The sequence below is a fragment of the Carassius gibelio genome, chromosome B5 (assembly GCF_023724105.1).
Source record: "Carassius gibelio isolate Cgi1373 ecotype wild population from Czech Republic chromosome B5, carGib1.2-hapl.c, whole genome shotgun sequence".
In the NCBI taxonomy this organism is placed as follows: Eukaryota; Metazoa; Chordata; class Actinopteri; order Cypriniformes; family Cyprinidae; genus Carassius; species Carassius gibelio.
In genome coordinates, this window is record NC_068400.1 from 5775054 (window position 1) to 5791320 (window position 16267).

The following is a 16267-nucleotide window of genomic DNA, read 5'->3' on the forward strand; positions in this document are numbered from 1 at the left end:
GTCATTCAGTGCAATAAAAGGCAGGTAAATTTGCTACTGAGTAAACTACAGATGCTTGCTTTTAAGTGACTGAAAGGTTTAGGCTTACATGTGAAAAACCACACAAACCTACAATAGTCTTTTGTGCACTGTTTGATTCAAGGCATAGTATTGCAAGTACAAATGTTGTGTGATCATGTAAGCAGGACCCTAGAACGTTTGATCGTCATTGCAGGACTCTGTCCAGTGGCCGAAGACCTCACAGATGTCACAGTAAGGCCTTTCATCATTGGGACTGCCGTGATAGGTAGTGTGTGGTGGGGAATCTAGCATCTGGTCCTGTGTGGGACAGTCCTCTGTGTCGTGTAGGTCAAAGCAGTCACATATGTCACAGAAGAGACGGGGAGGGGGTTTCTTTTTAATCGTTGGCTCGGTGTGACTAGGTAGAGAAGACAAGGGTGTAAGATACTATGTAACAGTGTATTAACAGCTTTTTTGTTTTAACTTTTTTTCATTCAGTTTTTACACATTTTGCATATCATCATTATAAAATGAATAAAAAATAACCCAAGCTCAAATAATACAATTCTAAACAATACATATGAATTAAGTAAAAAATATTATACATTTAGAAATAATTTTTTATGTATTTATGTACACAGAATGACATTTTGGTTTGACGAATTGAAAACCATCATTAAGTTTACACAATCTCTACATACCCAAAATCAACTAATATAAAATCAGTAAAGCTACCAATTAAGTGAAAAATTAGTTTGAAGATAAAAAAATAATAATAATAATAATAATGGTGAATTCTGCTCATTCTTGGTATTGTATGCTGACATTTGAAAAACAAAACACCTGTTATGACTGTCCATTTCACTTGGACCATTTCCATTGAGCGCTGCTTCAGCCATCTTCTCTAGTTTCGATTTTAGGTCTTCGTTCTTCCGCTGAAGATCCACAATAACTGAATTCAGGAATTCAACCTTTCCCCAAAAAAAAAAAAAAAAATTCAAAATAAATAAAATTAATTAATCAACAAGTTTCTCAATTCAAATGTGCAATTTATAATATTATAAACCTGCAGAAAGCCTGTCCAATTGTTCTAAGATTATATTATGGCATCTATTCTTATGGCATTGCTTATATATACCTATACGATTGATTTATAGTTTATAATTTGGATCCACACCAGCTACCACGGCTATATTTATGGTGAGAAACAAATAAAAAAATAGACTGTAATAAACTATATAAAACAACTAATTGAATCTGTATGTGATGTTTGTGATGGTTAACCACAAATTCAAATTTGTTCTTTTACACAAAAAATATCTGTAAATGTGTTGTTAAAAGGCCAGTTTTAACTTACCAGGGACAACACAAGTAAAGAGATTCATGAGAAGATTCTAACAAAAATATATCCTATATATTATAATGAGAATACTGATTAAATTTAATTGTGCAACGTTTAATTAGATTAATTTAATAAAATTTGTAGACAACTATAAATAAAAGTTCTGTGCGTCAAATGCCTAGAAAGAAATTTAATTAAAAAAAAAGTTATCGAGGGTAATTTAAGCAAACTTTTTAAAGCACGATTAAGAGTGTATCTGATGTTGTAGGACAGTGGGCCAAACTAACAGTATGCCATTACAATAATGGACAAAAATATACATTATAAAGATAAAACTTTCCACTCTACATACCTGCCGCTCAGCATTCTCCTTTGCCTCCTTCCATGCTTTTAAAGCAGAATCATCTAGTTGGAGCGTAAAACATGCAAATCGGTCATGTAGATTAAACGTAAGTACAACACACTTATAATAAGTTAAATTTAGGTCAGTTTAAGGTAACAGTTACAGCATATAGGTATTTCAAAGTAAAGTTTGATCCCAAAATGCAATGGTAGAACTACAGTCTGCCTGGAAGAAATTAAATGCAATGCAATGAAAACAATATATCCCTCTGTTTTTATATTTTATATTTTTGTAATTCTTTTCTTCTTTTTTTTTTTTCAAATGTGCATTTCAAAACGTTTAATCTACTTTTAACTGGAATAAAAAAAAAAGGAATAGAAATGGAATAAAAAGTTGTGTGTAGCGTTGTACCTGAGGCATCATCTCCTTTGCTGGTGATCTGAGCGTCAGCTAAACTCGTCTCCAGATTCTTCACTCGCTCCTGCAGTAAAGTATTCTCACTCTTGTGAGACTTCAGATTGGACTGCAGTACCTGTGTCATATCATGCAGACCTGCTATCTGCTTGCAAGAACCGCAAAAGAAAAAAAAAAAAAATCAAGCAAAACAGAAATTTGCACATAAGCACACAAACCATAATTCAAACAGATTCGTAGACCTCGTTTCTCAGAGAGTCTAATTCTTTGTCCTTCTCTGAGATCAAGGCACTCTTTGTTTGGAGAGATTGCTGTAGTGCTTCCTTCTCTTTTTCTGTTTCTTTTGTTAAAGTACTTTCCCTGTGCAGAAGATAGATTGCATGATGTGAGTATTCTCCATTCATTAATGCAGGAATGTATGGTCAAGAATGTCTATATTAAAAAAAAAAAAAAAAAAAGCAAAGATATCTACACATGATGATCAAAACAGTATAAAATTTCCTGTAGTTGCTCACCTCATTTTTATCTTCTTCAATTGACTATTAAGGCTGTCACACTCCTTTTTGAACTGTAAGGAGGAATTTCAATAATTTCAATAGCATGAATAAATAATAAAAAAAATATATATAAAGATATTTCTGCCCTAGTAACCCTGACCTGTAAACACTTGTACTAATTTTATATGTGCAATTTCAGGACTGATTTATCTGAAAATTAATATACCACAATAATAAAGACTAAAGGTTCTTGCACACGGAGTCCGAAATTTTTTTCATATTCATCCTCCTAAAAATTCATCATGCACAGAAACCTTGCACATGGAGTCCAATGCGTATTAAATAATCTGTTGTGAAAAAATTTGCAAAACAGTACTAAATAGAGTCTCCAAGCAGGATCCCCTCGCTTCTTAAAAAAAGAAAAATAAATTGGGTCCATCCAATCCTGAGATATAGAGAGGAAGGAAAGTTCCCCATCCTTATTAAAGGGTAAGCTCAAACAAAAATGAAAATTAGGCTGCATTTTACTCACTCCTAAGGCATCTTAGGTGTATATGACTTTCTTCTTTCAGACTAATCCAGTCGGAGTTATGTTAAAAAATGTCTTTGATCTTTCAAGCCATTTCATGGCACTCAACGGGTGTTGCATTCCTTCAGTCCAAAAGACATTAAATAAAAAGCGCCCTTCCATTAAAAAAGAGAAAAAATTGTCTCAGACGGCTCCGAGGGGTGAACACAGGCCTCCTGTAGCGAATCTATGCGTTTTTGTAAGAAAATAAAACCAAAGAAAAAAATCCTCAGATCTTTAAAGTGCTTTGTGTCAAAAGACTGAGTGAATGACCTTGACATTCGGAAATTGCAGAAAATTAAACCCGACCCAAATTATTATTTTTTTAAGAGACGAAAATTCTGGACTCAGTGAGCAATGGCCTTTACAAGGGAAAAACTCCAGTTCCAGTCTCTGAACAAAAACAAACTGTCCAAAAGAAATAATACCTTAATATAACGCAAAAGTGAAAGTCATCTATTTTAAGAAATATTGCAGCTTGGAGAATTGCTTTACAAATATGGCGTGTAAATGTATCACTATAATTACTATATTTGAAATATATGCACATTCAGCAATTATTGGGGTTCAAGTACCAAAAGCTCATGTAAATAAATACTAACGTATGTACTGTTAAGTGTGTTTGTACTCCAGAGTTAAATTGAATTTAGAATGTCCACTAATTTTGTAAGTTAGGGTTTGATGAAACGGCTTAGAAATTTACAAGAGACATGCTTATGGACAATAAAAGTATTACAGCCCATCAACCATCATTTACATATAAACACAGATAAATCGCTAATCATTCTGAATTTGCTTTTAGCCCCCATGAAAATCAGAAGTTTAAAGATGAAATTTGGTGGGGCTTTTCAGACTATTATATTGGCCATGTGTACCAAGTTTTTTAAAGAACATTGCATTCACAAGGTGTAGGCCAAAATGTTTTAATGGATCTCACGCACAAATATAATGGCCTACATCTCTACTTTATGAATCAAACAGTTGCAAAATTATAGGGTTTAGGTTGCAAACTGTAGTGTTCTCAGAAAGTCCTGATGTCTATGTAAAAATTTCTGTAAAGCTTGGACATTGTGCTCTGCAAATATAGGTAAATTTGTAAAAATGTATAAAAAATGTATTATATCTTCACAATGCTCAAATAAATGTAAATTACTTTGACAACTTTCCACAACCCTCAGATCATGGTTGTCATGGTTGTCAACACATCAAGTTTGGTCTTAATAATATAAATGTAAAAGGCAGCCTCAAGTCCATCTTACTCTGCTCTTCAACAATTTTGAATTAATTTATTTTGGATGTTAATATGTTCTCGTACTGAGATCACCACTATTGTAATCAAAACATTTAAATACAAAAGTATTACATAAACAGCCAAATTACCTCATTTCTCAGAGAGTCTAATTCTTTGTCCTTTTCTGAAATCAAGGCACTCTGTGTTTGGAGAAACTGCTGAAGTGCTGCTTTCTCCTTTTCTGATTCGGTTGTTAGAGTGCTTTCCCTGTGCAGAAGACAAATTGTAGGATATAGTTGAAACAACTAAACAAATTCCTAGATACACGACTCCATAAATAAATTCTCTGTTGATCCTTACCTTATTTTCATCTCCTTTAATTGATCATTAAGGTTGTCGCACTCCTTTTTGAGCTGTATTGAGGATGAAACAAATATACCTCTCAGATTTAACACATCAATCATCACAACATTGCATTTAAAACTAAATAATTTATATAAAACACATCATTAATCCATTTCATTTTTTAGCATTTATAACTGCTTTAAAATCAAACAAAAATTAATTGTGCTTAATGATCTAGACAATCGGTTAACATACATTTAGCAGAATGTTACTGTCTTTGTGGCTGCTGGCAAGTTCCATGGTTAACTTTTCCTTCTCCTCTTTCAGAGCCTCCACTGCCTGGGCTTTTTCAGCAGCAGCTTGTTTAATCTCCTCACTGAAACACACAACCAGCATTTATTCAAACAACACAGAGACACAAAGTGAAATCACAAAGGATTCCTATTCCACTTGTTCTTGAAACAACTATAAAAAGAAGCAGCTCTCAACAATTATCTAATCTATTAATTAGGCTATATTTGCAAAGACTGTTATGCTACAACTTTGGTGACAGCTATTAACTGTAGACCATGTGCTTGTCACACAGGCATTATATAGTGCTAAAATGGGATGTATGTCCATATAGTGACCATGGACCCCAAAACCTCTTATTTGTCTTAATTGTCAATTTTTAGAAATTGAGACAAAATTTGGCAGATATACAGAAAATATGGAATCTGAGGGTGCAAAAAAATATAAATGCTGAGAAAATCTACTTTGAAGTTTTCCAAATGAATTCTTAGCAATGCATATTACTAATCAAAAATTAAGTTTTGATATATTAACAGTAGGAAATTTACAAAATATCTTCATAGAACATGATCTTTACTTAATACCCTTATGATTTTTGGCATAAAAGAAAAATCGATAATTTTGACCCATACAATGTTTTGTTGGCTATTGCTAAAAAATATACCCCAGCGACATATATATATATATATATATATATATATATATATATATATATAGTCACATTTCAAACTAAACATTCAAAAGGATGGTTCACCCAAAAATTCTGTCGTATTTAATTCTCAAGCAGTTCCAAACCTTTATGAGTTTCTGTCTTTTCTAACACTAGAGAAGGTATTTTGAAGAATGTGGGTAACCAAACAGTAGCTGGTAGCCACTGACTTTCATAGTACTGAAAATAATTAGGGCTGTCAAATGATTAAAATTTTTAATCAAATTAATCAGAATTTTCAGTGGATTAATCAGGATTAATCACTATTTGCAATTACACCTGAATCCTAACCATTTTTTTCTGAAATGCATACCAAAAGATAAATAACAGGACACAGATACATAATTTTCATGTATTGATTCATCATTATGTGGTTCTTTTTTTCTGAATTTCAAAAGTTTAACATTTACTTAATCAAATTTACCTGAGCACTATATCAAACCATGCCATTTAACTACAGATAGTGTAAGAGTTTTAGGTGAACCAGTGGTTAAATATAGCCACATATCTATGAAATTATGCATAGAGAAACTCGAAAGAATGAACTCAGAAACACAAACATGCGCCACCATCACATTAGCAGCACTCTGGACACCTCTTTGGGAGGTGTTCATTTGCTCTGCCACAATACTTTAGGATCGATATTTTCACGTTCTAAAGGCTTGAAGTGCCAGTAAAACCAAGTAAAAATACACATGCTTTTCCAAACAGCTGTAATTTTCGCTGCATTGCATGCAGGCGTTCTGCGCTTGCGCAGTGTGAAACACAGGACGCTATAACAGAAAGAAGCTCCAGCGTATCAACTACCAAAGTCGTCTCTGTTTATCGAGCTTGGCATGAATGCATTTGAGAGTAACTGGGGTAAAACTTTAAGCTTCTTCTGTGTTTTCACCACGGCGCTCGCCGCTGTATTTTACTATCTTGAGAATTCAGAGATCGACGAGACTTTCCTGACCTGAATAATTTGTCACACTGCGCATGCGTGAAATGCGTTAAAACATTTGACGTAATTAACAACAAACAACGCCGTTAACGCAGTATTTTTGACAGCCCTAAAAATAATACAATAGAAGTTAATGGGGACCAGAATCTGTTTGGTTACCTTAAATTCTTTAAAATAACTTGTTTGTGTGTGTGTGTGTGTGTGTGTGTGTGTGTGCGCGTGTGCGTGAGAGAGAGAGAGAGAGAGAGAGAGAGAGAGAGAGAGAGAGAGAGATCAAATACATGAGGGTGAATAAATTACAACAACATTTTCATTTTAGGGTGAACTATACCTTTTCCTATAAGAAGGAAAGGAAGTTTTCCTTCCTTAGTAGTATACATGGCCAAAAAAAAAAAAAACTTAATAAATATCATTAGCAGTGCGAGACAAGATTTAAACTGACTGAAAGCTTCTCATGAATTTACACAGTTAATAACTTAATACCAAAGAGAAAATACTTAAATTGCACAACAACACAAACATCAATGTGGGCGAATGGTTGAAGACACTCACATCTCTTTACTGAGGCTGCAGATCTTCTGACTGTCAGAACTCAGACTCTCTTGATACTGTGAGTTCTGCTGCTTCAAAGCATCCAGCTACAATAAGTACAGAGAAAAGCATTTAGAAACATCCTCTGATCATCTAAAAATATACACATTATAGTACAAGGATGACCTGAAGCAGGCAATATAATAAATATGCAAAATTCTGCACACATCTGACAAGATATTTGCATAAAATTCAGCTATCTCATGTTTTTAGATAACACAGACTCTTCCTCCAGTTTGCAAAAAAGAATAGAAACTGCAGATGCAGGGTTAAGACATTCTGCAGGTTAAAAAGCAGAAATGTGAAAGTTCATACTTTTGTTCAAGCATTTACAAGAATTATTCAGCAATACTAATACTGCATTATTATTAACTCATGTTATTTGATCTGTAAACTGGTCTTAAAATCATCCTTGACTCTGTAGTTGGATAAAATTCTGTTTATGCATTACTGACAATTTTGGTGGGTGAAATTTTACCCATGTATCCTAGCTAGTGATTGAAAGACTGAATATAACTATACATTTAAGATTAGTAAGCACTTATGGTCACATGTATATTTCCTAAGTTTTGTGGCTATACTCTCAAAACAAAACAATTTGAGTCACCATGCAATGATAACAGACATTTATTTGTTATAATTCTAAATTATTATAAAGTTAAAGGTGATTTATCAATTTCCATTATTATTTTAATGTGCTCTCACATTAAATTTTGCTCTCACATTTAATGTGGATTAATGGTGTACTCGCTTATTATATACATTTTGTATACTTTGAACACAAAAAAAAAAGTTACGGACCGCAGCTCTGATTGGTTGTTTCTTACCGGGAGGGGACTATTTTAGATTGCTTCAGGGGTACCGCGGCGGAGTAACCCAGTACCTTTGTGATTCTTCATAGACATAAACAGAGAGAAGTAGCTCCGGCTACAATGTCCTTCCGTAACACGCAAGCAGTTCTGTTTATTAACCGCTAGAGCGTCAAAAGTTACCGACTGCAGCTTTAATTAAATTTTGGATGCGCCAAAACATTGTTTTTTATTTCTGATAAATTCTTTAGCAGTTGAAGATGTTACCTCGTTTCTCAGAGAGTCTAATTCTTTGTCCTTTTCTGAGATCAAGCCACTCTGTGTTTGAAGAGACTGCTGAAGTGCTGATTTCTCCTTTTCTGATTCACTTTTGAAAGTGCTTTCCCTGCACAGAAGAAAGATCATATAATATGTGCATTCTGCATGCAAGGAACAAATTTAACTGTTATCATTTACTCCACCCTCAAGCTGTCCACTTCAGTGGAATGTTCACACTGCTGCTTTCTATGGAGTAAAAAGCATGCCGCTCCAAAAAGCATCAAGTTTTCAGATTTCAAATCACATATTCCTGCACCAGCTGAGTGACTGGAGATTAACAGAAATGCCATTGCATGCCTTCTGAAGACTTATGTATAGCTCACAAGTCATAATGGACTAATTTTATGATGCTTTTAACATTTTCTTTCAGAGAGATTTCCTGGTCATTTTATGCTCTCATTGTATGGAAAAGAGCAACTTGAAAATCTCTTTTTTGGTTCCACAAGGGAAGAAGAAAAAAAACGAGGGTAAGTAGATGATGACAATTTCCGAATATACCTTATTACATGAGGTGGCAGTAGGTCAATGACAGAACTAAAAAATCAGGCCCAGACCTAAAAGAGTCTATAAAAACAGCATATATGTCTATAAAAAAAGCATGTATAAATTGCTATAGGACAGATCAGTTGAAACAAACACAGTCACTGTCCGTAATGCAATCTTGATACTGCAACAAATTCTTCTCTGTACATATACTGTATGAACTTTCAAAAAATATATATTACCTCATTTTCATCTCCTTCAATTGGTCGTTGAGACTGTCACACTCCTTTTTGAGCTGCAATAAGATAACGTCGAAGAGAATTCAGGATATTTACTTCTCACAAAATATATAACAAATAAATAAGATAATATAAAAAACTAAGAAACACAGAAATTAGTTTAAGCATCTGGATTTTTACTCTTTTCACATACAAAATAAAACAGTAAAATATTACACACATCTTGCTTAACATACATTTAGCAGAATGTTACTGTCTTTGTGACTGCTGGCAAGTTCCAGTGTTAGATTTTCTTTCTCTTTTTTCAGAGCCTCAACTGCCTGGGCTTTTTCAGAGTCTGCTTGTTTCAACTCCTCACTGTAATACACAAAATTATTATGTTTATTAAGGCCTCTTTTGATTCCTTTGAACTGCAGGAGAACCACTGTTTAACACTGTTCCCCACAAAACCACACTACAATGATGTCACATTCAAACTTTCAAAGTGAATTTGGTGTTGTTGATTGAATGTAGTGACGCAGACAAAAAACATGTAATGATAACCGAGGAATGTGAGAAAAAGACATTTATATAACTACTTCAAGGATGAAAAAATAATCCCACAATAGATGTTGTATTAACTGTGTCAATTATTTGTAACAGGTTAACCAGGAAATATTAAATCACAGATTTATTTTGCTCAGCCCTATTAATAATTTGAATGAATATCAGACAGAAATGAAATGGTTAGTTCACCCAAAAATGAAAATTAAGCCATAAATTACTCACCCTGAAGTCATTCTAGGTGTATATTACCTTATTTCATACAAACCAAGTTGGATTTATTTTAAAAATTGTCTTTTATCTTGCAAAAACACTGACCTCTATACGTCATCCGCCCGGAACTTCTTCCGTTTTACAACAGTGAGTGCAAGGCTAGATTAAAGTGATTATTACATTTTCAATATGGATATTTTTCTTACAAAAACACATCGAATTGCTACAGAAGGCCTTTGTTCACCCCACCAGAGCTGTGTGAGACACTTTTTTTATGGATTTGTTTTTTATTTAAATTATCTTGGACTGATGCAGGGCAACAACCTCTGGGTGGCATCAAACAGCTTGAAAGATCAAAGACAATTTTGAAAATAACTCCCAACTGCATTTGAATGAAAGGAGAAAGTCATATACACCTTGGATGACTTCAAGGCGAGTAATTTATGGCCTAATTCTCATTTTTTGGGTGAACTAACCCTTTAATCTACACAATTCCAAAGAATTCAGTTGTAGACACTCACATCTCTTTACTTAGGCTGCAGATCTTCTGACTGTCAGAACTCAGACTCTCTTGATACTGTGAGTTCTGCTGCTTCAAAGCATCCAGCTACAACAAGTACAGAGAAAACAATGAGCAGCTTGAAGTAGACATTACTAAATATAAATTATTCTAGGAGAATTATCGGAGGAGAAATAGCCTATATGTAGGATTAAAAACAAATTTGCAGCTCAAATTGACATTTACACGAGTTATCTGAATGGCACATTTGTATAAATTGCGCTTTTACCAGCAGGCCAACTTTCCCAGGAAGATGAATGTCTGGTTAGACCTTACAGATGTAATCTGTAATTCATGTAAGTTTTTACAGTTTTTCCTCTCTGTAAACAGTACTTTGAGGACAGATACAGCACATTTCTTTATTTGTGGTGCTACACACTTGCCTCGTAAGCTTCCATTTTGTGACAAATTAATTAGTAATTAATGTACAGTCAAAAGTACTTCTCAAAGTAATAATAATGAAGAAGGTTCATTCCAAGGTTCTATAAAATCATAAATTTAGAAAAGCTAAAATAGACTGCTTAATGTCTAAGTGCAAAAATAAAATTAATTGTTTTAATGACATGCTTTTAAATTATTAATATTTTCTTAAACAATTAACATAGAATTTACAAATATTGAACAGAATTCGAAGTTCAGTAAGGTTAATAAAAAATATTTTTTTTTATTCAACTTTTAATAAATTAAGTTTCATGATTTCAATAAGACCTTATTTTGATTACCAAAATCTAATTTAACCATTAAAACAGAATACACAAATATTAAAATTGAAAAACAAAGAATATAGAAAAAAAAAAAGAATTTGGGAAACAATAAAAGGTAAAAAAAAAAAAAAAAAAAACATTATTTATTAGTAGTAGTAGTATCTGTGACCCTAAAGCCACACTGCAATTCCGGCAAACACATGGGTAATGTGTCCCATTGATCTTCCTTCAAAACACCTGGTAAGAGAGTAGTGCGAATAACATGCATCATCACTATGACACAGCATTAGATCAAACTGACTTTTGGCTATTGAAAACAATAAACGTAACCATCTGAAGTTAACAGCAGTAACTGCACAGTAAGTAGCCTACATTTAATACATGCAAACATAGATGCTACAGACATCAGCATTTAGCTTTTGTTTTTGAATTGGGTTGAAACTACAGAGAACTGGCCTTGAAAAGCTTAAGAGGTTTCGTAATCAGCATTCAGTTAAGAATCAGCATTCATGTTTTAGTTGTAAAATTTGGTTTTAAATGTAAAAAACAAAAAAAAAAAAAAACAAAAAAAAAAAAGGTATTTACCAGTGAGACTAAATAAAAGTATGCTTTATAAATAGATTATTCCAAAATGTTAAAATAAAATAATGTTGGTGCGAATAAAACAAAGATGCAAAAGTTTTCATTCATCCAATTAAAAAAAAAAACAAATTAGGGAAATGATTCACATCCATATTTTTTTACTTGAGCCAATGAAAAATAAATAACTTATTGTTTGTCTCAATTAAAAAAAAAAAAATATATATAGTGAATCATAACCCTAAAATGTCTATAATTTTAAGGTAAAATAAAAATAATCATCCTATATAGAACTGGTGTTTACTTCTGGCTTTTCAAACATGTTTGCAAGTTCTAATTTACAAAAAAAAAAAAAAAAACTTCAGTTTTGTCACAGTCCGTTTCATTTCTCATCCAACACGTGAGAAGTTGATCTGAACATCTCTTCATGGTCTACTCGCCTGTAGGGCGTGGACCGGTACAGTACGCTCGCACAGCTTCAGTACATGCAGAAAAGGCTCTTATTTGTGTGCCTGTACACCAATGGCTGATCGCTTCCTGCTATCTGTGCTTCAGACATGTAGCTCTTCACTTCCAGTGCTGAACGATCAAAATACTTCCACACAAATGACATGATAGCGAACGATTACAATGTAGTATGTGCACGTGGGCGCATTTCCGGAAAAATCGGCCGAAAAAAACCAAAAACCGATTGGCCGATTTAAAGACTAGAAATCACACAGAGATGACATGACTGTGACACTTCGTCCCTTTTTGTCCCTTTTATGACAAAGGTGTTAAATGCTATACCTTGGAATAATTCTTTAACCTCAGCATGATTTTACCTTGCACTGAATTTCTTCCATTGAGTTCTTGAGCTGCGTTACCAGAGCCTCAGCCTCAGATTTGTCTTTCTGAAGTTGTTGGTTCTCCTGGGTCAGTCTCTCCAGTGAAGCCTGTGTAGTCTGTTCTGCTTTCTCTGAGACCTACGTGCAAATTAAAAGTAGGTGAAAAGTTCAACCTGTGGTCACATTCTGGTTATGATTAAACATCATGAGACATTTAGCATAGTACAGATTGAATGCTACATTTGATAAATTTTACCATTTCTTCCAATAGTTTTTATGGATTTTTAATCTATTTGTCTAATCTAGTATTTTCACTGCAAAGTTCAAGACCTACACTTACAACTGCAGTACATGAATTGTCCAAATAGCCCCATGCTCTTTCACAAATTAAGTATTATGGTCTTACTGTAGCTTTTTCTTTGAAGGTCTTCAACTCCTCAATCTGTTTCCTCAGCTCCAAGCTTTCATCCTGAGACATTTGGAGCTCTTGTTGCACTTTCTCAAACTTCCTGTTTATTTCCTGCATTTCTTTTGTATGCTGTTCCACAGCATCTGCAAGAGCTTTCTCTCCCAAAGCAAGCATGTCTTTGGCTTTAGCCTGATAGTCTTCAGCACCCTTCTCCTGAGGAGTCATGAGAAAATGGCAGTTTTCAAGTCATATAAGAGTGCACTTGATAAGCAGAATGAAAAAGTGGAGAAAATGACCACAACTGGCAGAAAAGTTAAAATCAATTCAAATTAAGAAAAGGAATTTAAAGAAATTTAGAAGTGTTTAATCAACATCTAGTTATGTTGATCCATAAGACTTTGGTTAATCTTTGAAAAAAAAATGAGGATATTTAATGAAACCAGAGAGGTTTCTTTGAAAACTTTTAATACGTTGAACAGATTTAACTTTGTTGATCTTAAAGTCATCATATCTCTTCAAAGGATAAGAAATCCTGGACTAAACTGCCTGATATGGATTAATTTTACGCAACCTTTATGTCCCTTTGGGGACTTCTATATTTTGGTTACCTTCCCTTACGAAAAAGAACCATGGTTTTATTATAGTAAAACTGTAGTAACCCATGGTTTTTTGGCGTATTGACTGCCATTTGTAAAACCACAGATTTACTACAAATACCATGGTTAAACTATGGTTAATATAGCAAAACCATGGTTAATTTGTGGTTACCATGGTTTAACTACAGTAACCATGGTTTTTTGGTTTTATTTGTAGTAAAACCATGGTTAATTTTCGTAAGGGTTGGACTTTAATGGTGGGACAGAAACCTTTCAGGTTTCATTTAAAAGTTTGTACTTTGTGTTTTGAAGATGAATAACGTGATGCAGGTGAGAAAATGATGATAACTTTAATTTCTTGGTGAACTAACCATCAAATCATTATACTTTACATTATACAGAATCAGACAATGTCTTTATTCCGTTGGGAACATTAAGTATGTGATGGGAGAAGTTTAACAGTTCTCACCAAAAGCTTGATCCTCTCCTGCATGTTGGAAAGCTCTGCCTGGTGTCTCTTCTCAAGGATTTTGGCTTCATTCTCAGCCTGGACTTGTGCTTGAGACCATTTCTCCTCAGCCTGAGCTGCCTTCTCCCGCTCCTCTTCAAGCTGGTTCTGAAGATCGTCTAGTCTCCTGAAATTAGGCAGGATTTGTGAATTGGGTATGAATTACTGAAATAAGGCTTAATTTGCAAGATTACAATTTAGTCTACCAAAATATAAGGCCTCACAAACTAAATCATGCTAAAGTAAACTGAGATAAATACTTTCTGTACGGTATTGTTTGTAAGCATTTTAATCAAGCATATTAAAGAAAGACCTTTCTTTCTCCTTGGTATCCTCATTCAGCTTTGTTATTAGAGTAGAACTGTCTCCTGATGACTTTGTCATGTCCATAATGTCATTCTCAAGTTTAGATTTGTCTTTGGTCAGCAGCAGTATCCTTTCTTCGTTTGCTTTCAAATTTCTCTGTAAACCTTAAGATGGAACAAGATACCAAACATAATTACAAACATGACATTTTAATTAGTTCTTTCACAGATTCATATTTCATTGAAGAGCTTGGTACTAACCAGCAAACTGACTCTTTATATCCTGTAATTCAGCAGAGAGAGATGTGCATTGTTCCTCTTTATTCCTGAGCTCCTCACTTAATTCTGAAATAGACAGCAAATTAGTCATGCTGAATGTAAAGTTCAATAAGGTTTACAAAATTGTACATATTTCAAGTCATAACAGTGTAATCTGTGCATACACATACCTTGATTAGTCTGAGCAGATTTGGCTTGATCATTAGATGTTTTTCCAAGATTCTGTTTCTAGAAGATTAAGAATGTGAATTGAGGATTATGACTGAAACATTCCTTGTATTTGCTTTGTTATTTTGTTGTGTTGTGTGGTGCATTAGAGGATCAGCACAGTCAGAGTGGTTTTTGAGTTTTACTCCTACATTTCCTAAACATAGACCCCCAGAACCCCACCATCACCCCTGCCACTCAAGCAGGCTATAATCAGCAATGTCATTATTTCTGCCTTTCACATGTACTTGTGATTCTTAAATAAATTGTTCACCCAAAGATGAATGACCTCTGTGACTTACTTTCTTCTGTGGATCACACAAGATGATATTTTGAAAGTCAGTGGGGTTTACACAACATTGGACCACACTGACTTTCACTGTATGGACAAAAAAAAAAGCAGTAAATGTAAATGACAGAATATTCATTTTTGGGTGAACTAGCCCTGTAATTGCTTCTACTATCAGTTATTTTAGTGCCTTTTTTTTTCATGAGATAATTTAACTAGTCAGTCAGTTTACATTCAGGTATCTTTCCACAGTCACTTACCAGCTCACTAACTTCTTGCTCCAGAGAGCTCTTTTCCTGCAACAGGCCATTCAGCTCTTCCTGTTTACCCTCTAGTACTGAGTTCAACTTAGTGACCTAAAGCAAGGTGTAGAACCATAATGGAGGGAAATGAATGATGGGGGACAAAACACGAGGAAAGTCACACACAAAAACTCAAAGTTGCCAGTCATACAAATTGGAAAATAAAGTGAAGGACTGAAATATCATGGAAAATAACATTTCAGAACACTCTTAAGAACAATGTTACCATGGATGTATAGGGCTGCATGATTTGAAAAAAAAAAAAAAAAAAAATCTGATAAAAATTGCGATTGTGAATTAAAATAATAAATAAATCCAGGTTTGTTGGGTCACACAATTTAGTTGTAGACATTTTAAATGGATATAAAACAAAAATAACAAAAGGAATTCATAGTACCAAATAAAAATATAAAATACTAAATAAACAAAATAAATAACTATTATGATATGTCACTATAAAATAAGAAAAACATTGTGTGTATATAGATAAGACACATAATAATTTGGTTTGCAAACACTATTAATTTGCTTTTTACAGCAGTGTTCCTTTTACATAGTAGCAGTTTAAAATATTTATTGCAGCCTAAATCTCAACTTATAACATTAATGTAATAAAAATAAATATAAAACAAGCTAATTGTCACTGCCAGGACATAGACGTTTTTATAGAAAGTATTTTAGTTTGTTATAGAAAAACATGTTATGTTCAGAGTCTAGAGCCTCGACAGGCACCTCCCTATTGGAGACCTGCACGATCGCAGGACCCCCCGCAGCAGAGTGCGGCGTGGGACAACACTTGATGGGTGGGTAGAGACTCGTGTGTG

General features: G+C 33.8%; 1 protein-coding gene across 5 annotated transcripts in view; it reads right to left on the minus strand.

The window, feature by feature from the left end:
* Positions 1-16267, minus strand: part of LOC127957733 (CAP-Gly domain-containing linker protein 1) — a gene marked incomplete at its 3' end in the record, with an annotated part of 48515 nt that continues 32248 nt past the window's right edge. For 2 of the 5 annotated variants that reach the window (XM_052556380.1, XM_052556379.1), the window contains 21 exon segments: positions 1-418; positions 844-971; positions 1695-1747; positions 2097-2244; positions 2342-2459; positions 2615-2667; positions 4545-4662; positions 4756-4808; positions 4996-5116; positions 7236-7321; positions 8351-8468; positions 9127-9179; positions 9360-9480; positions 10401-10486; positions 12546-12686; positions 12955-13170; positions 14023-14188; positions 14375-14531; positions 14628-14711; positions 14816-14873; positions 15402-15497. In XM_052556380.1, coding sequence (XP_052412340.1) covers positions 190-418; positions 844-971; positions 1695-1747; positions 2097-2244; positions 2342-2459; positions 2615-2667; positions 4545-4662; positions 4756-4808; positions 4996-5116; positions 7236-7321; positions 8351-8468; positions 9127-9179; positions 9360-9480; positions 10401-10486; positions 12546-12686; positions 12955-13170; positions 14023-14188; positions 14375-14531; positions 14628-14711; positions 14816-14873; positions 15402-15497 — 2403 coding nt within the window. 5 annotated transcript variants of the gene reach the window in all.